The sequence below is a fragment of the Centruroides vittatus genome, unplaced genomic scaffold (assembly GCF_030686945.1).
Source record: "Centruroides vittatus isolate TY-2023 unplaced genomic scaffold, ASM3068694v2 contig_920, whole genome shotgun sequence".
In the NCBI taxonomy this organism is placed as follows: domain Eukaryota; kingdom Metazoa; phylum Arthropoda; class Arachnida; order Scorpiones; family Buthidae; genus Centruroides; species Centruroides vittatus.
In genome coordinates this window covers 631,936-653,105 of record NW_027122607.1, presented here as the reverse complement: position 1 = coordinate 653,105, position 21,170 = coordinate 631,936, and the positions used below count along the sequence as shown (strand labels likewise).

Sequence of the window (21,170 nt, the reverse complement as noted above, 5' to 3'; positions counted from 1 at the left end):
GTGAATAATTTGCACATACATAAAACAAAAGATTGAATACAAAAAATTTTGGGAAATTATTGTGATGAGTACAGAATCTTTGTAGCTGGGTTAGTCATGAATGGAAATGGTTTTTACTGTTTCTATTTGAGTTTACTTGTTTTTCAGATTGGATTGATGGAATAAGGCAATGCAGTACTGTACATGAGTGATCTGCCAAAGGGAATGCTTTCCAGGACTTTCATAAGAAACTGATCACTATTTGGGTGTTAGTCATGTGAAGAAAACCCAAAAACTTCACATGGCCATGGTGAGGTACAAATCCATGACTAACTACCCACTATTCACTGGTTTTATCACTCATTTTTTTTTTGTTCACTGTTAATACTCGTACTTAATGATCACTTGCTGGGCATCGTTGTCATAACAGAATTAACATTTATGTGTTGCATTCATTCATAACAGAATGCTGGGCTGCAATTTTTAATCCATTTATTCTAATTTAAATGGCTATCATTTCAACCGGACAGGCGCACTTTCAATAAGATAGACTCTATCTGTATTAGTAAAAAGTGGAGGTCATCAATGCAAGATGTGAGGGTTTACAAAAGTGCAGATTTTGGATCTGACTGTTACCTAGTTAGGATGAATATTAAGCTCAAACTTCGTAATCAAAGGCATCATTGGATCATTTAATTTTTCTATCATTGCTGAAGCATTTACTCTGGAGTTGCAAAATTGCTTCGTTCTACTTGGAGAGATGACAGATATAGAAGATCTGGGAAAACCTCAGAGACATTACCACAGAATGTACCCAAAACATCATTGGAAGACGAAAGATCAGTGGATCCAAGATCGCACATGAAAAACTATTCAATGAAAAGAAAGCTGCAAAACTTAAAAGGTACCAGGCTAAAACAATAGCTGAGATGGAGGAAGGAAGCCAAAGATATATGCCTAGTTGGATAGACATGTAAAGAAGTTTTCTGAAAGACGAGAAGGAATGGTTAGAACAAAAGGGTGCTGAAGCACAGGAGGCTTCTGATCAGAATGACTCCAAAACCCTGTACCACATGGTCAATGAACTGACTGGGATGAGGAGCAATTCTTGCATTCCAATAAAAGATAAGAATGGGAAGCTTCTGATCGCTCAAGATGAGCAGAACAGGAGGTGGATGGAACATTTCTGGGAAACATTTAATCAAACGGAATGGTCGTCACATATGATTTTGATATTGAGGATACATGGGATGAGCTTTGGGTGGACACTGGTGATAATAGCGAGGTTGAGGCCAAAGTTTTCAACACAAAAACATGTGTGTCGGACGTTCAGCGCCACTTTCCCGTAAGCCTAGAATTTTGACAATGGCGTTTGGAATGTCAAGCATGATTCCACTGACTTTCCAAATGCCATTGTCAAACTTCTAGGCTTACAGGAAAGCGACGCTAAATGTCCGACATACACGTTGAGGCCAAAGTTTTTGCGTTGAAAACTTTGGCCTCAACCTCGCTATTAACTTTGAAGAAGTGGAGTTTGTGATTAAAAGCTTAAAAAATAATAGGGTAGCCAGTTTGGACGAAATTACAGCTGAGATTTTGAAGCACAGAGTTGGATAAGCCCATGTTGGATAAGTTAATGCTATTGTTTAACAGATGCTGGGAATATGGGGAAGAGGATTGGAGAAGGGGTACTATAGTCAAGATTCCTGAGAGAGGAGATGTCTTCGAGTGTACCAACTGGCGAGGTATCACCCTCCTTTCTGTGCCTGGAAAGGCATTTTGTGTGGTCCTCCTTCAATGCCTGTGCACTGCCCTCAATCAGCGCTTTCAGGAGGAGCAAGCTTGGTTTCGCTGCGGAAGATCGTGCAGCAAGCAGATCTTCTCCCTTTGAAATATCATCAAACAATGTGTTGAATATTGACATTCATTGGCCACCAATTTTATTGATTTCAGAAAAGCTTTTGACAGTGTTCACCACAAGTCCTCTGGTGGATCCTGTGACTATATGGTGTACCAGCAAACTTTGTCACTATTTTCAAGACCTTAAATTTGCATTAATGTTGTTGCGTCAAGACTGAGGGTGGCCATACGGACCTCTTTGAAATTACAACAGGAGTCAGGCAGGGTTGTGTTCTGTTCCTTTTTCATTGTCACCCTCAATTATGTTGTGCAACAGGCAGATGAGTCCGGTGCACATATTGGGGCCGGCATCCACTGGTCTAACCAGGATCGTCTTAGATATTTGGTTTTTACTGACAATATTGCTCTATTGGAGGAAAATAAGACAATGCTACAGCACGCCATGGTGCCAAACAACCACGTGGATGCCCCAGGAATATTTGGCATAGAACTTTTCTTCAAGTTTTTGAAGATGCTCAATGTGACTTGGGAGGAAGCTGAAGCCTTTGCCCAGATCAAAATCGATGGATGATAATTGCTGTCCGGTATGCTACTTAACATTGGAGGAACTACTACTTATTTCAAATAACATAATGCAGCATTTATTGCATTTACATTTGATGTTAGTTATAAAAAAAAATAAAGTGATTAATAATATATTTGCATTAATCTCTAAAAAAATTTTCAGGTCATTAGTTGCTCTATCCTTGATTTTATCAATGCTGTTATTTAAGCCTGCACCAATTTATATTTTGGATGAAGTGGATGCTGCTCTTGATTTATCTCATACACAAAATATTGGACAAATAATCAGAACATACTTTAAGCATTCTCAGGTAAATTCATTTTATTAAATTAATGAAAAAATATTATAACAAAATTAATACAAACAATTTGATAAGTAAACATAAGATTTGAAATATATATATGGATAATAATTGAAATCAATCTTTCAAGAGAGAAAAAGAAATAAAGAATGTATTTTTAAATGTTAACAATATAATTAACACATTTAAATTTGATAACATTATTTTATGAATAAATTGTTATTAATAACATTGAGATATTTCATTTTATATATTTCAAAATACTTTTTTTTCCTCAGTTTATCATTGTTTCGTTAAAGGACGGCATGTTCAATAATGCTAATGTCCTCTTTAAAACCAAATTCATTGATGGGACATCAACGGTAACTCGTTACGCTCAGGGTAAAAATAATCCATCTACTTCTAGGTCCAAGTAAAACTATCTGTAATTATTCAAACATTTTCATGTAAGAAATTTAATTATAAATGTTTGCTTTTATAAGTTAAATAAAAATTTACTTATTAATTTGTTTGCTTTTTCTGCATTCCATCCTCTTTGTTTTAAGGGACCATTTACAGCAGAAGTATATTTTTGTAAAAAATTTAAACCCATTTTCTTTGCATTTTCTATTGATAATGGATAAGTATCTTCTTGTGTTGTATGCTTCACATACCAATGGCACATTTCTCCTCCATACATCAAAGCTAACATATGACAGTCACTAAAAATACCTAAAATATAATTAACATTAGAATAGGAGAATTCATCTACTGCATTTATGACATAAAGAAGTATTTTTACCTTTTTCAAGCAGATTAAGAACATCCAAATTGCAATAAAGTGTGTTTTTATCTTTTACAACAGGTTGTCTAAGTGAAAGTAATAATCCTAGATAAGTAATTCCCTTATAAAGCAGCTATAAATATAAATCTAATTTTAGATTGATGATATTCAACTTGGAAATTTGCTGAAATTTATAATTAATTTACAAATTTATTATAAATAAGTAACAACAAACTGACTTTATGTAATGAGCATAATAGATATCTTTTCATATCATCTTAAGTTATTTATCATAAGAACTTTCAACTCTGATTTTGAAAAAAGTGATATCATAAGCCAAAATTTTGCTGATTTTATGGAATTCTCTAGTGCAAGGTGTACAGAAATAGTAAAGTAAATTGTTAAATATGATGTAAGATTATTTTATCAAATCTGTTTTGAACTTCTGATCATTTTGCATTCATTTATTAACATAGTACAGTTTAGAACAGCAATTCCCAAATATAAGATTGTAAGAATTGTTGACCTCACTTGGGGCTTCATAGTTGCATAACCATTTTTTCATAAACATTATTCCTCTACTTAAAAATCTTCAAAAATATAGACTAGATTGAAGATTGACAATTAGCAACAACAAAAAGATCAGTGGTTTTGATTTACTTATGTATGTACGTAAACAAATTATCCAAAAAGCAATAATTATAAGAAAAAGGAAATATGTTGCAGAATTTTTAAAATATGGATTTCCATATAACAAAGTTAATGCCAAGCATTTCTCATTTTGTATAATATGTAGCAAAACAAAATCAGCAGCATTGTCACCATCTAGGCCAGACAGAAATTTGAGAAAAGTAACTTAATTTTCATTTGACCATTGTGGATGGCTACTTAAGTTGTAATGTAAAACCAGCCAGAATTGCTTTATTAAAACATTAAAAAAAAAATTGTTTTCTTTTTTGTATCTAGAGAAAATGGAAAAATAGTTATGTTAAAGCCCTATCGTGATAATAGAAAAATTGTAATTTTTAATAGCCAAATTGACAACATTGGATGTTCTACAAATTGCTTGTCAAAGGTCAATATCAGTTATGACATCTACCATTGCCACATTGGAAAAAGCTGTTTATGATAATGCCATAATTTTTTTATTTTACTCTAGAGGAAAATACAAAATTTTTTCAACATGTAAAAGGAAAAATTATTTTAAAGATTGATAATTGGAATAGAGGGCAAAAAACAGATAAATACCAAACACGGTGGACATGTGGAAGGCATCCTGGAAAACAGAACAGACTATCTGTGAAAAAGTGAGCAGTTGAGAACTCTGGCATATACAGGTACTCCTCGCTTAACGACCATTCGCACTTACAACCAATCGAGTTTCGACCTGCAATTCGGGGAATCCCCTTTCTCGGCTTGAGTGTCGATCAGTGGCGAATGGTGACGTGCACACTAAGCATACTATAATAGGCTAATAGCGTACTATAATAGTCTTTTTATGAATAAATTTGAAGTTTGTTGCATAATTTGTATAATTTTACAACGATCCTATATTCCCAGTGCAAGCTCCTCGCTTAACGACGTAGTCGTCGGAAGAGAACTCAGTCGTAAAGTGAGGAGTACCTGTACATTTAAATTAAACAAAAAAGTTTTATTCAATTTTTTATTTAATAATTTGAATCAAATCAAATGAATATATAGGGTGATTATAAAGTCTATCATTTGTATGCAGGTCACGTGAAATATGCTGATCCAAGAAGAGAGAATTGCTGTTGGGCATTTTAGTGGATTAACATACATGGAAGTACAGACAAACTTCACCCAGAAATTCAGGAAGTTGCTCCTATCAAAATTCAGACAAACATGTAATTTACACAATGCACATTTCAGGAAACCTTTCATACCAGATGAAATGGTTCAACACGTAGAAACTGCAATAACACATCTAAACCCTGATTTAGACTGATGTAGTAGGTGCTCACTGTACCACAACCAAGTGTAGGAGATCCTTCATTACAAACTCATAAAACATGTATAGCATAAGCAGAAGGAGAAAGAGGACTATGCCACCTGCCAATCCATGTGTCACGATCTCTTGAAGGTTATGAAACAGGAGGAATTTCCATGTATGTCAATCCATCTAAACATGTGCAAACCACAGTGATTCTGTTTTCTTGGGTCAGCATGTTTCACACGACTTGCAAACAAATGATTTTGTTACCGTTTTCACAAAAATGGATCCAGACTTCATAATCACCCTGTATCATTATAGTGTAATTTGTCGTGATTTTTTCATTTGTTTTAAAAAATTAATTTTAATAGCAGCTTTTTAATTTTTTGCATTCAAGTATTAATGAGGATGATAGAGCTTCAATATGTTCTAACTTGACTGAGATTTTTAAGATACGCTGAATAAATTAATCTTTCTTCTATTTTATATTTAAAATTTGAATCAATAATAAATTCTGGGTAGAAATTGTTATGGAAGGAATCATTACAGACTTCTCATATTATTTGGCATTCATAACGGAAAACAACAAAATTGGAAGAGGAGAATTTAGTGGTGTCCACAAACAACTGAAACTAAAAAGTTAATTAAATCAGTTGAGGAAGATCTAGAATTAACTCACAAGATATGATTAATATAATCACTAATGCTTTTAATAAAGTGCTCGTATATTGAGAAACTGGTAGAATTTCAATATAACTTGTATAAACTGTAAGGACATGCTATTAAAAATAGTCCATGGATAGTTTGGAGATATTCTTCAAAATCTTCAGAATATTTTAAACTATTTTTGAGGAAAGGAAGAATGCACAAAATATTCAATATTGATAGAAATTATCAATAGTCCAGAATACCAAAATAGAGAAAAAGATAATGAAATGATGTTATACTATTAAACAAACTATGCAAATTACAATTGATTTATGTAAACTGATAATCGAGCAGAGCTTTTCATAAACCAAAAAGTATTTTGTCTGTGATCATAGTTCAAAGCAACTGCACAACCATTAAACAAGATTTTTTGCAAATACGTACAACTAGGCAAGGTCAATAATAGTAACAAAGTCAGAATTTTGAAATTCAGTCTATGGGATGAGATCTTCCAGGTCATATTTCTCCACGTAAACTGTTTGGACAGGTTGCTGGTTGTAAGCTTGTCACAGGCAACATGTCAATCAAGTTTACAATTACTGTTAATTTACATTGATCTCTATGAAAACTTTCTTTTAATCTTTACCAAATACATTCAACATGTGCGATGTCGTAAAGAAATTATCTTTCAAAGACTTGCACATCTGCGTTTTAACCAGTTGCTGGAATTGGTAGGCTGCCGACTGCACTTATGAGTCTTTTAAACTTTCCTTGACTTTTTGTCGGCTATGATGACGGATATGCACGACCCCCATACCTGCGAGTTTTAAACCGCTTTATTCAGAATGTTAGAAGCGCATCACCATATTTATGTTTTTATCTCGGGCAAAAACAGAAAAATCGATGCCTCGGTGCTCAGTTTCCTTTTCCTAGAAAATACCTAGTAAACTGTTTAAGTTTAGTGAGAAAAATATTTTTATCGCTTCATTTTTGTAAAAACATTTCAAGTTAAATTATAGTTTATTAATTATGAGATTAGTTGGATGTCTACACCTATCTTGTAAGTAATAAATTTGGTAATTTTTTATAGAAAGCAAACAGTAAAATATGAGACTTATCTGCTTTTTATTTGCATGTGCTGCATTGAAAGCAAATATATTTAATTAATGTTAAAAGGCTACCTTAGAAAGAATCGAATTCCTCTAATCAAAATTATGAGTTTGACTCTTACCATTCGTGTTATCATTTATCACTGTGCCAATGTTTCAAAATAATTGTGTAATAAATAAAATAATGCTTTTATACCAAAATAACATTTTACATTGCACGTATAAAACACGAATAATCAATATTTAATTTAATGGAGATTGTTTTCAGCATATTTATCATATATTTTTATTGATTCAATTATATGTCATTAAACAAATCTTTTGGAATTGTATCAATTTCGTTTTGCACACAAAGTAATTTCTTGATTTGAAATGTTTTGCCATTCAAACTATTACACTGCTTGATTCAAATCCTTTCTTTTTTTAATTATTGCAATTTTGTATTACTTTTTAAAATTTTTAGGTTCATGAATATATCAATATTTTGGAATATTTCTGTTCGTTTTGTTTAATAATAAACAATACTCGTAAAATAAGGAGTATATTATCATAGTTATGGAAAATTATGCAAATATTTGAAATAACATATCAAATTGAATTTATATGAAAATTTAGTTATAGGTTACAAGAAAATGATGACTAAAAATATATAGAAAATTTTAACCAACAATTTTTGTAAAACATTTTTTCTTTCAGTTGCTTTTTCTCATTAATGCATTAATTTTTAGACTGGTAAAAATTTATTATTATTATTATTATTATTATTATAAAAAACTTCAGAAGTTGCTAATTAATGTATATCTTACTTTACAGAAATTTTGTTGATTTTTAGTAACCCATTCTGAATCTTTATATTTAGTATGGCAATACATATAACAGAGAGCACCTTTGCGCCACATCAGACATTCGGCAATATCAATTCCTAAAGTATTTAAAACCTAAAAATATAACTTTCGTAAATAACAATATAGATTTCATTCAAATATCTAAATATAACTTACGTCACTTCCGAAGCAATCTTTGCATAATTCTTCTAAGTCGTTCAAAGTATCTGATAAATACAAAAGTAAATATATAAACATTTTAAAAATTATAATCAGATTTTATTTAAATTTTTCATTTCATTTCATACCTATTATTGAAAGCACTTTCTTCTCTGCATCTTCATCCTTGAAATCTTCATTGACTAATTCGTTTTCTTCAAAATAAGTAATATCTAGTAACGCCTGTAAATACTGAATATCATTAATAGAAATAAAATTCTGGGTAACAAAATGAGATAAAGTGTTAATGCATATTAGATGCAATTTGATTAATGATTCAGTAAATATTCTTACAATGCAATAAGAATCATTTTATATTTAAAATAAAAAATAATTATTAAATTAAAATGATTATACAACTTCATGAAAATGTAATTTAATTAAATTCTGATCAATTATATTTAAAGATAATTTGTTAATGATACAGTGCAAATTAACTACATAGAAATGAAAAAATTTAGCATTAATAATGGGAAATTATTTTATTACAATATGAAAAGATATATTTATGCACAGATTTGAGCATTAACCCATCTATTGTTATTTTTTTAATCATATTAAACCTAATTGTATCTAACTATATATTTTAACATTCCAAAATAAAATTAAAATAATATTTCATATTAATAAGATAATTATTTAAAATTTCAGAAAAAAATTATTGCAGAAATTCTTATATTATACAGTGAACTGTCATAATGAATGCCAGTGTAATGAAAGTATCAAAACCTGTTAATTTATTATCTATTTTATAATAATAAAAGTTCAGTCTTTTAAGAAAGAAAATGATAATTAATTTATCAAATGCAAAGTTTAGATATCTAAGTTACTATAAGATCGCGTGTTGAAAACATGCATAATCAAACTTTGATATAGTGTCATCCTTGTAAATAGCAGGGCTGCGGAGTTTTGGTGTTTTAGTCGGAGTCGTCAAAAAATCCGCCAACTCGGACTCCTTTTTACTTCCCAACTTGTTATGTATATAAAATGGAAAAGTATTGGAATCGTGTCACATTTTACGCTCCAAGTTTTTTGCAAATCTACATATTTGGAGATCTCCTGAACCAAAAAAATGTCAATAAAGGGGGAAATTTGTGTATGTGTGTGTGTGTTGGCATCTAATTTGTTTAATTTCTTTATTCTCTGTTCTGAAATATTAAACAATATCTCAGAATGGGTAAAGTTTAGGAAACAAAATTTGGCACTGTAGCGTATAAAGGGGCATTAATGATATTAAATTTTGGTTCTTAATTAAAGGTCGACAGGGTGGAAACATGGAAGGGGTCACATGTGGGGGAAGGGATCACATCCTCGGTGCAGTCGAACTTACCGAATATTTTACTCGTTATTAGTGTTCATAATTTTTTAAAAATAAAACTCATCTTTACCCTCAAAAGTAAGCTTTTTGTCATTTTAGTACAGTGAAACTCATTAAGATGTTGGAATGTATATGGGGGCACGATTTAGTTCAACCACTTTGACGCTTAATAACTCCTGTGTTAAACCATCTGACTCCGATTTAAAAACCACAGAAGTTATTAGGCTTCAAACAGGGTAAACAAAATTGTGCCCCACACACGTCTAACATCCATACATATAGAAAAAACCTCCAAATCTTTTGCATATCTCGAAGTTTCAAGGTGTCCCAGAGTCAAAAACTGTAAAAATTTGAGAGGGGTCATTTTTTGACCGATTGCTACACTTTCCCTCTGTTATATATAACAGCTGAAAAAGTAAAAATTATTGAATACATATGTATATATTGACTGTGTCATTAGCTAATTATATTGCAAGATTGGAGTCTGTGAGGAACTGCTCACTGTACAGGATGGCTCTATATGTTCTTATTTTAATGAAGACTGCAAGATTGTAAAATCTTTGTCTTACATCGGGGTCCCGACACCAGTTAGGATGAAAGAACAATCATGTCCTAACTCGCAATAAAAGGAGTGATTTAAACTTGATCCGAGCGGCTAATCAAAGTGGTTTGTTCAAGTGGTTAGGAGGGAATGTCTGCTCGGAAACGGAGGTAGACTTGACTAATGAATAAAATAACTATCTATTAATATAAAAATCTGGAGTAGATTACAAATAGATATTAAATAGCAATAAGAATATTTGCTAAATATAATGTATTGTATATTTTAGTCATATTATAACAGATCTAACTCCTACTTAACCGATCCCTAATCCAAATACCGAGAGAGAGCTTACATAATTGAGAGAGAGGTTACATAATAATAACCTGGGAATCTTTCATATCATTATAGGATGGAAACACCAAAGAAAAGGAAGGAATTACTCAATGGGTTAAACTGAATTCTTTTATAAAACCTTTTAAATATTAAACTGTTCCCAATTCTCAATAAACTCTCGGCTCTCACAATATTCACAATATAAAACAAAAGCATAATTAATGAGATAACAGATTTTAACCAGTGAAATCAAACTAAATTAAAAACTATACACAATAAAGAATGAAATAATCACGAAATTTATTAAAAATGAATTGGAAAAATTACCGTATTTTACGGACTATAAGACGCACCTTAATTTTTAAACAATTTAAAAAAAAAAAAAACCTATAAGACGCTATGGACTATAAGATGCACCTGAATTTTGGAGGCAATTTTTCGAAGAAAAAAGTGTGTCTTATAGTCCGTAAAATACGGTAATAAACTATTATTTTTCATTTTGTAGAAAACTCTGGAAACAAGACATACAATTTCTTACCGTTTAAAACTGAAATTTCATTCTAATCTCATTTGTCGTTTGCATGTAATGCTGCAAAATATTTTTGTAGCTTATATGTAGGCCTATACATAGTTTTGTACATTCACTTTATTAATTTAATAATGTAATATGAAATTAATAAAGTACCAAATATTGGCAAATTAAAAAAAAGTATAGATTATTTACTATTGATGGATAAGCTCCAGTCTAAATTCTGGAAATTTCACAGTTATTCAAGGAAAAATTGTTTCCCTATGACTTATATTCAATTCAATTCAATTATTTATTTTAAAGTGCAAACGCACATACCCTGGCTCCGCTTTATAGCATTACCAGGGATAAGTCTTTCAAAGTTTATAATTAGAATTACAGAATGAGTATATGTACACTTGAAATATTGGATTTTAACATTGATTCCCGTCATAACAGTAAATAACACAATAATAATCTATACAGTTATGGCATATAACAACTAATGTCATTTACATGTCATCACAGTTAATAATATTTACACACCAGTAAAGTAACATTTAGTATTCATTTTTACATAACAATACTAAGTCTAAATAATATCTCTAGCAATATAATAAATTTCTTATCATAAGTTTATGTACAGTACATGGTATATATATAATATATATATATATATATATATATATATATATAATTAGTAATGACTTATATTAAGACAGTTTATATTGTTATAATTTAGATAATAATTAATGGGAAAAATGTAGAAATAAGAAAAAAAAAAATATGATTGACAGAATGTACGCTGACAGTTTTTAATCATTTATTTGTAATAAAAAGACAAGTTTCTGTTTTTTAATAAAATGAATTCTAAGGATTATTTATTGATTGACAAAATTTCAATTTTTAAACTTTAAATTGAAAATTAAATTGCATTGAAACATATTTTACGTGTCTTTAACATAAATTAAATATTGCTTATAAATTAATCTTGCAGGCTTTACTTAATAAAAGAATTTTCATAATACATTCTCTTGCGTTGATTAAAAAAATTTGCATAAAATTCTGTGTACGGTAAGAGAAAAATCGGTTATGTTAAATACATTTAAAACTTAAGTTATTATTTTAAAAATATAAGTGATTATTCATACACTTCTTAAAGTAAAGAAATAATAAGACCTAATCATAAAATATACAGTGGACCTTCGTTACAGTGCTGCTCACTATACCGCGGGCAATGTTTGCGATGCGATAAGCTCAAACACGTTTATATGGGTTCGTGCGGCGTTAGTGAGTAGCGCATTTTATTGTTGCTGCGTATTGAGTAATTGTGTATGTATTTAGTTCCTGAATGTATTTTGAATAGTGTTTAATTATTGTATGCATGATGAGTAAAAGAAAAGCTCGACATTATTGCTAAAGTAAAGAGGTGAACCGTATCACACCGCGCCGCTCGGTATAACGCGGTTCACCTTATAACGCGGGTGTTGTTTCCCGCCCGACATGCGCGTTATATCGGGGTCCACTGTATTTTAAAAATATAAAAAAGCTGAAATTAGTGACAATTTGTTTTTTCTCTGGAAGATTATTACACAAATGGAGCAAATTATTACAGTTAACTTTACGTAGATGTTACAATCAGATAATTTGTTTCGACTGCATCGACTAATTAATTACTTTAAACTTTAGTTAAAATTATTGCATATAATAATAACAACTCAATAATAAGTCTTGTGATGTGTAAATTATCATACCTTGACTAGTTGCTGAAAACTGGTTACAGATAAAGGCTCTTCTGATTGTCTTGAATATAGTTGCATAAGTTTTGAATATGAAGACTGCAAGTTCTCTTCTCCTACACAAATAGAAATTCTATATATAAAGGTATGTAATAAATATAGTGCACTTATTTTCTCCACAACAAAGATGTTTCTCTAAAGTTAAATGGTAATAAAAATTTCATTTTGTAAAATTATGATAAATATATCTGCAGGTTTATAAATACAATAGTCTAGTTGATATATCTTAATTAAAAGATGACTTCATAATTCCTTTTTATGATAATATTTTTCTGTTTATCATTAAATTAAACATAAAAGTTACCGTAATTTTAAGAAACTTTTCACTTTTGGAGACCCTCAAAAATGGGGTAAAATTTAAAATTCCACTTAGACTAATTCCGGAGGCTATAGCTTCCGAAAGGTCACGCATAGACCACAGTTCCCGTTTTGCTCCTCCGGGTACGGTCTACGGCTCCATAAGGTCCCAACCGTCTCATTCGGAGGTTATTAGACATTTTGGACCTTATCGATAATAATATCGACGAATCTATCGATACAACTAAGAGACTGCTAAATGCATGAACTAGAACATTATTTAATGAAGGAATAGCTTTAAAAAACATATTTCCATAAATATAATTCACATATAATAGAAATATAACCAAATCTAAAAGCTCCGGATAATCGGAGACAAAGAAAATAAATGTGCCATAGAGGAATAACAATCAATCATTCAAAAATAATTATGTGAACATTACTAAAATTTAGTATTAGAATATAATTTTTACATCCTAGGAGTCCGATATTATCGATAATTCAAATACAGAACCCGAGTCGAGTCCGTTTGACGGCAAGAAAGCCAAGTTTCAAATATTAAACTCTCCGAGCCACGTAATCTTTGGCTTTAAATTGATAACCGACGCTAATTATTCTTAATGTCGAAAAATTAATGTACCGTTCAGTTAGTTCTACCACACGTCCAAACCGACGGCCGGGGCATAACACACCACCTCTCCAGAGAACCTAAGATAGGATCCGGGTGGTCGACAAACTCCAGAGATTTTTCGGGTGCAGCCCGTCCAAATACTTCGGACCCCATTCCTCGCCGTCCGGTCACTCCGGTCGCCAGAGCTCCCGTCAGGTACGTTAAGAGATCGTCTCGGCAGAGAAAGTCAAATACGAAAATTAAAAATCCAAATCCGAGATTGGAACAATGCAAAAACCTAATGTCGTGATCCGGACCGACGTGTGATTTTATTATTATTAAATAATATTTAACTTTATCTTTAGTATATTTCAGAGAGAGAGTAAGAATGAATGGTTGTTTCACCATAGGAAATTGATTATATATTTATTTATTATGAAAAATCAGATAGAAAATGATTTCGATAAGATCAGCTACAATTAATTAATATATTGCACCCTGGCAAGAAAAGTGACACAACTCAAAGACCTCATATATATTTAACCAATAACACCTCACATTCGACGAGAGCAGAGCTACAGATCCATAATTATTATACTATAGAATATAATAGAATTTACCGCTATAAATACTTACCAGAAATTTAAAAGCAGCTTATACTATAAAGTTTTATCGTATTCTTTAAGTAGATTTTCCTCAAATACTGCATTTTTGAGTTATGTCGCCTTTCTTGCCAGGGTATGATATATAACTTAACGGTTAATGTAACCTATGGTTCCAAGAAGGATCTGATTCCAGCAAATAGAAGAAGGGTAAGTGGGGACGCACGTTCTAACCTATTCTAATAATTTTGTTGGTAATAATTATGGTAATTTATTAGAATAGGTTAGGTTAGGTTATAACGTGCCCCCCACTGTTTCCCTTCTTCTCTTTGCTGGAATATGAGACGAGCCGCCATCTTGGAACCATAGGCAACATTAACCAAATTGACTACAAATGACTTTTTCACAGAATTACTCGGTGTAATATAATGCATAATAATAAAATTGATATTTGCGCGAATTTAAAATGCCACGAAAATAATTTTCGTCGGGAAATCTTATGTATAGTTTTTTTAACGGGGAAATCATTTACCTGGAAAACAATTACGAACATTTTTATATTTCTCTAATAAATCACTTAATTTCTTATTTACATAATCGCCATTGGTGCACATATTATATTTATTCAAATTTAGGAACGTAAAAATAAATTATATTCTTAAATACTTAAAAAATAAAATTCCCTTCGAACCGTTCCGACTCAACGCCATTACTTGTTTGTCAACAAACGAGGACGTGTTGCCAGTTTCTTTCTCCAAGCAAATAATTCGTAGCCACAAAATTAATAACTTTGGAGAAAGGGATTTTCATTTGTAAACTTTTTTACTTTATAAATAAATTTAAATAGAATTAATTAAGTTCGATTTATACGTATAATGCACTTTTAAGTAAGACATTGTACGATTAATATCTCGGTTTTCGAACTAATTGTAGGCCGACCGAATAGGCTAGAAAGGTCCTCTTACTCGTTAGTCCCCAAAGGGTGGAAAGAGTATTAATTTAAAAACAACTCTAATCACACGCGTGTGATGGCTAAATTGCCGAGTGGTTAAAGTGGCAGCCTCCCGCTCTGGGGACCCGGGATCGAAAAAGCTCCAAGAATTCAGGTGGTGGTCTGTCCGGATATGTCGAGTTCCGCCCCTCATCATCGGCCCATAATGGACTTGCTAAAAGACACCCTTTTAGTGTCCACAGGTTGGAGAGTTAAAAAAATCACTTGCGTGTATACAGTCTACAGTTGATTAGTTGTAACTTGAAAAGAACTTTATCCTCGTTGAACGAAGCAGAAAATCTTTTTAAGTACAGAATTCATCTTTTCCTGAACTTGAATGGGAGAAATTTGACCGTATAGACACACAGTTAGTTCCGATAGTTTATTAAACTCTTTCCGATCTGTTGGCACTAAGAGATCTTTTAGCACGCTCGTTATGGGTTCGGTCAGGTCTACAATGAAAGGCCAGTGAGAGTGGGGCCCGAATATCCGACAATCCCTGGGAATTTTTCGACCCCGGGTCCCACAGAGTTCCCCTCTTATTCGGATACATTATACACAGTTCGGTAAAGCAAAATTGAGGATATTTTTATATTCTGTATCCGAGTATTCACTTAAAAAATTAATAATAATAAATAAAATAAAAACTGTCATTTTTTACTCCGAAGTTCGAGAATCAAAAAGACGATAGAAACTATATCTGATTTATTTACTACATGTCACACACCCTAATCAAAGAATGAAAAAAAACGAAAGGAATTAAGTATTGTTAATAGTCAGAATTTCAAATACTGCCAAAATCGAATTCGACAATTACGAATGCTAAGAAACTTATGTTCTGAATTCCTATTGCTAAGAGCCTTCCTTTAATTAATTCTTCTGTTCAAAGTATCGACGGCCCACCAGTGGCCTAGTGGATAAAACCACTGAACACTGGTAAAGGTCGTGGGTTCGCGCGTGGCTAATGGGCTAGCCATGCGGAGTTTTCCGGGTTTTCTCCCGGAAGGCATTTCTCCACGGCAGATTGCTCGTGTATTGCGTTGTCGTATACGAATAGGACCGAACGGATGAGGGGTGCCAGACTACCGCTCTGGGAATCCTCGAATGAATCTAGAGGTTCGAAAATCCCGGAAATTTTTCGGTGGCGGTCCTTCACCATCCTGCCACCCTATTGTGGGCTTGATAAAAGACCATCATAGTGCCCAAGGGACAGAAAAAAAGTTTAAAATTCAATTATAAGACTAGTGAAAAACCCCATGTCTTTTTTCTTCCAATATCCGTATTAAATCAGAGACCAAGACTTTAAAACACAGCTATTTTTATTCTTTCTTTCTAAGCAATGCATTTAGGATTAAAATCTTTTTTAATCTGTCTTCAGGCTATAAATTCACAAAATTGCATTAACAAAGTTATTTGATATACTGTATTAGTTACAAATAATATAAAGTATAAACTACTAACCTTCCGAGATAATAGTCATATAACTTGTTTTACCTCACATCGCGTTTACAATTTCTTTTTACCATACTGGGTTAATCTCCGTTCCTTAATTTAAATTAAGCCGATTTATACATTGTATTATTGCGATATGCACTTTAAACCGTCGCAAATCTATCTTATGCTTTACAACTGAATTTTAATTGGTTTATTATCAAGACTTTTTTAAAACAAAGACAGTTTATTAGATTCATACGACATATTAGTGGCACAAGTCGAATAAAGCTTAGAAGAAATGAATGACGATTCTTTGCATAGCAACAGTTCGTCCTGTAATTCACGAAACTGCATTTTGTTTTTTGTACCAAGTTCAAATAAACTAGCAACGAGTTGCTCCACTTTCACCGATAACATTTAGAATTTTGGTGGCGCCATCTGTTATCTAATTTTATTTTTAAAACTTTTTATATTTTTAACTATTATAATATGGCAAAAACCTTTATTGAGGATAGGGATGAGTTTTATAAAAAATTGTAAGTGCTAATAACGAGTAAAATCGTCATTCAGTCCGACCCTACGGTGTGCGACCGGTATATGCAATTTTTGTTCTATTATACAATACTAACGTATTTCATTTACTATTTTCGTGTTTTAATTTATTATTATGAAATTTAATTGTGTTATTTTTACCTTAAATTATGTATATTTACCGTTTTAAGTTTATCGAAATGGGTATTGTTTAGGATCTGGGAATGGATTAAGTCGCTTTCCATTATTTCTAATGGGAAAAATTGCTTCGGATTTCGAACGATTCGGAATTCGAAGTCCAAACACCTATCGTACTTCTCTTGTTGTATGTCGAAAATAATTTTTAAAATGTTTACTTGTAGAAAACAAAATACGAGATACACCAAAAGTGAATTAACATCGATATATTTTTAAAAACGGTTAAAACCGATTTGAAATAGCTACGTGTTACCGATATCATCCACGATTCGGTCATTTCCGATGAAGTGAATTATATCTCGGTCTTTTAGACCATGCTATATATTACCGTTATAATAAATTATTAACTTATATCAAGAACAGAATATGTATTAATCCTCGATTTATATATGTGGAGCGTTTACACAATTTTAATTATTTCCAAAGCATTGTTATTGTAATCATTACACAAGCCCACATTTAATTTAAAATTTTTAAGTGTATTATATTTAAAACTTGTCTTAAAATTTATAAGCATTTTTAAATACTTTTGTTATATTAAATCATCATTTAAAAAAAAAAAGAATTAAAAAGAAAAAAGCAAATAACGATAACTACGTTCGAAGCCGACAGGTGTCATCTCGGTGGCGCATTTGCGAATAACTCGGAGTCTTTTTCGCGACGAAAGCCGCCGCAGTGACGTCACGAAAATAGACCCACGCCTTTGTTGTCGGTCACGTGATCATAACCCGCAATCGTAGGTAAGAAGGAAGAGCTTACTGTTCGGTGGTCGAGCGTAAAAGATGGCAGTGGGAGAAATAAATTGCGAAGGTGGTTGAAACATCTGGATGTGAAAATCCATTGGATTAACTTCACAATAATGTGTGATGATACAAGTGTCAAGGTTGTTGTAAGGTACGTTCGTTTTATGCTCGGTTCCTTTTTAACAACGCGCAGATAATTAATTACTGTGTCATCAAACAATCGCTTTTTTTAGTTGTTTTTTACCTGCAATTTTTAAACTTTGTTTTTGTAAATTTAATTTATATTTTTTCATTTATTATTTATGCCATAAAAAAATAATAATAATAATAAATAAAAACCAGACGATAAAATATTGACCGGTATCGCTGGGAAATTGCTTACCGATCACGGTAAATATTTTCCCGACGAATTTACCTGTCATTTATATATTTAAAAATACGTATTTATAAATATTTTCGCGTCATAAAAACAATGTCGCGGTGTTTAAAATTACGGAAATTGTGCGACAAAAACCACAGAAGTGATGCCGTTGTAACGACTTTCCCCCCCCCTTTCTCTTCACAATTATAATTTTTTTGGGGGGGGAGAATTAATTAGAATTTCTCGTAAGAAAAATTTAATATAGTATATAAAATATAAAGAAAAATCGGAATTTAACAGAGACGTTTGATACGCGTAAAGTAATAAATTTCGGGAAATCGTACCCAACCCAAAAATACATAAAAATTTGTTTAAAGCAGGAAATTGTCGAAATATTCGGAAGTGTTTTTTTTTTTTTTATGGAAAATATTGCAATTATATGTATTTTATTTTCGTGTTTTTATCAGAATTCGAAACGTTTAAGATAAGAGTTTTGAATGGAACTTATCGCGGGAGGCATTGATAATGCAAGAGGCGAAGATATAAATCCTTTAAAGGTTAGCGAATGGGACCACGATACATCTTTAATGGCAATAAAGTCCTTTATTTGCTAACTCGGCAATTTCTTTGCCGGTCGCGGAGAGGCAATCGAGCAAAGCATCGGCACATTGTACTACGGCAGAAAGCGTATTGAACTGTAACGTATTTCCTTTTCTTTTTTATACATTAAACGTGACAATCGGGAAAAATCACAAATTACTTCAAACAATGTTCGATTGACTCGAAAATAGAATATAAACTTTTAACGTTTGTGTCAAGGACTGCCACTCGAATGGAGTCAAACCCGATTCTCTCGTAATATCTATTAACTACGGGCCCGTATGGAATATATAATTCGGGTCAGAAACAACTTTTCCATCTGATATTTTACCAGTCTTTCCTTCTCTGTCGGCCAAATTCGCTCTGACCCGTTTATTCACAGGTGCGTGGATTCGGCAGAAGGACGACTATTTAAAGTAGACTTAGTATATATTTTACGTGTCCGATGCCAGAAATATAAAGAATACATATTTATACATTAAAATGCTCGAGAAAACCGTTAATAACGGTTTACACCGGCGACACGTCGCACGCAGTAGTACAAAATTATGTCATTAAACGCATACAGTACAACAATAATCAGTTTCGTTGTAATCGTAAATACTAATTTTAAATCTTTAATTTTACAGTAATTTATTCTTCAAATATTAATTATTTTATCTAAACGTTCGCGAATTACGAATTCTTTCGTTATTCGTTAGAAATTCCAAGTCCCTGGAGTAAAACCGCCGCTCGTAAGTTAGAAATTACTTTTAATTAATGCCGTTGACAAATTACGTTTAATGAATAAAAGAAATGTTTTAATATCATCGGCAATTAATTTATTCCGTTTCCGTTTCGCTCGAACGTGCTTTCGCAGTAAAATATTTAGCCCAAATCTATAATTTAAATGCCCAATTTCACTTTACGGGAAAACCGTCTCCGGTCTTGATTTTTGCCGAAATATTTTTTTCTTCCTATTCGCTACGTTGATATACATTGATTTGTATTGTCAATGCAACTTACTTATTTTACTCGTAAATTTTAGTATGTAAATATCGATAAAATCTTAAACAATTTATTGTATTAATAGATAAATAGTACGGAAGAATGTTCTTTATTTTTTCGGCGATCGATAGACATTTTTCTCTTTTTATATATGGTTTATCGTCGCAGCGATATTGATTTACATTGAGAATGTTATATGCCTTTTCTCTTCTGTCCAGACATTATAAGTCTGATTTTCTCCCCTTATATAAATAAAGTATTTCATTCATGTTTTTTAGCCGCATCGTTTCCAAATTTAAATACTACGATGAATTGATAAACGAAGTAAAAATTTCTGCTTTGATTATAATTTTGAAATTATTCGTACAGCTTATATAATATAATATGTAAACACCCCCCCCTGTTTTGTAATAATATAAACATTATACCGAAGCGTGATGTATAATTGTTGATGCCGTCGTTGCTTGAATCGATGGTCAAGTACGTTTGAAATTTGTTACCTTGAGAGTCGAGACGTGACAAAAGCAACAAATCTCAAGGTAATCCACGTAAAAACTAGTCTATTTTTCTATAAAAATGGCAATGTTAGAATCTCGTTAAAGCATTATCCATTCTGGGCATACTTACACATAGAGATGATGTCACAGAACTCGTATATTTGCGTGAGCATCGAAAAATATACTTATGCAGTCATTAAATTATATGACGAAATAACCAGAAAAAGAAATCAAAAACGACAATAAGGTGCTTATTATTTAATAGATGAAAACACGTACTCGAATATATTTCGACGTAGGAATAATATAATTATGTATAATTTTATAAACTATTAAACTCCCACCGAGTAAAAATTATGTAATTATAATTACAATGGGTAACAGATTTATCATTAGGTATACGCTTCGAGACTATCATTAGGAGTTATTACGCTCGGTTATAATAATAAGAAAACTTATTAAATACAAATTTGAAAATTTTTCTTGGCATTTATTCGCAGTAACTAGACAAACGATGTCATTAAAAAAAAGGGGGAGGAACTAGAGAAAGATAACGTCGTAGAGCAGATTTCAGAGCGAATCTTAAACGTCCCCGAGA

At 31.8% G+C, this 21,170-nt stretch overlaps 3 protein-coding genes and 1 long non-coding RNA gene across 5 annotated transcripts in view; 2 read left to right on the top strand and 2 right to left on the bottom strand.

Moving 5' to 3' along the window:
• SMC2 (structural maintenance of chromosomes 2) overlaps nt 1-3,210 on the top strand; it is a 43,931-nt gene extending 40,721 nt beyond the window's left edge. Inside the window, exons 22-23 of the mRNA XM_067281476.1 lie at nt 2,567-2,714; nt 2,984-3,210. Coding sequence (XP_067137577.1) covers nt 2,567-2,714; nt 2,984-3,121 — 286 coding nt within the window. The 3' untranslated portion in view covers nt 3,122-3,210. The remainder of the gene's footprint in view (nt 1-2,566; nt 2,715-2,983) is intronic.
• The window catches only part of LOC136984485 (uncharacterized), a 235,093-nt gene that overhangs the window by 84,105 nt on the left and 129,818 nt on the right, over nt 1-21,170 (bottom strand). The window lies entirely within an intron of this gene.
• On the bottom strand, nt 2,708-14,957 carry LOC136984482 (RAB7A-interacting MON1-CCZ1 complex subunit 1-like). Of its 2 annotated transcripts, none has more exons than XM_067281482.1 (8): nt 14,763-14,957; nt 12,677-12,777; nt 8,309-8,402; nt 8,178-8,227; nt 7,983-8,114; nt 3,487-3,601; nt 3,204-3,416; nt 2,708-3,127 (listed from the first exon to the last, which is right to left on the bottom strand). In XM_067281482.1, exons 1-8 carry the CDS (start codon nt 14,842-14,844, stop codon nt 3,108-3,110), a joined length of 807 nt encoding a protein of 268 aa, XP_067137583.1. In that variant the 5' UTR covers nt 14,845-14,957; the 3' UTR covers nt 2,708-3,107. The 2 variants fall into 2 exon arrangements, with proteins under 2 accessions (XP_067137583.1, XP_067137584.1); XM_067281483.1 differs by having other exon boundaries at nt 14,782-14,829.
• LOC136984473 (kinesin-like protein KIF21A) overlaps nt 18,058-21,170 on the top strand; it is an 86,276-nt gene continuing 83,163 nt past the window's right edge. Inside the window, exon 1 of the mRNA XM_067281472.1 lies at nt 18,058-18,278. Within this exon, the coding sequence (XP_067137573.1) occupies nt 18,244-18,278 (35 nt within the window). The 5' untranslated portion in view covers nt 18,058-18,243. The remainder of the gene's footprint in view (nt 18,279-21,170) is intronic.

Excerpts from the sequence above, each read along its gene's own strand:
- LOC136984482 (XM_067281482.1), bottom strand. The coding sequence starts at position 14,844 with ATGTGCACCAATGGCGATTATGTAAATAAGAAATTAAGTGATTTATTA. Across the intron at positions 8,115-8,177 it reads AAGATTGCTTCGGAAGTGAC|GTTTTAAATACTTTAGGAAT; the intron begins GTAAGTTATATT and ends TTATATTTTTAG. Across the intron at positions 3,417-3,486 it reads TCTTAATCTGCTTGAAAAAG|GTATTTTTAGTGACTGTCAT; the intron begins GTAAAAATACTT and ends ATTATATTTTAG.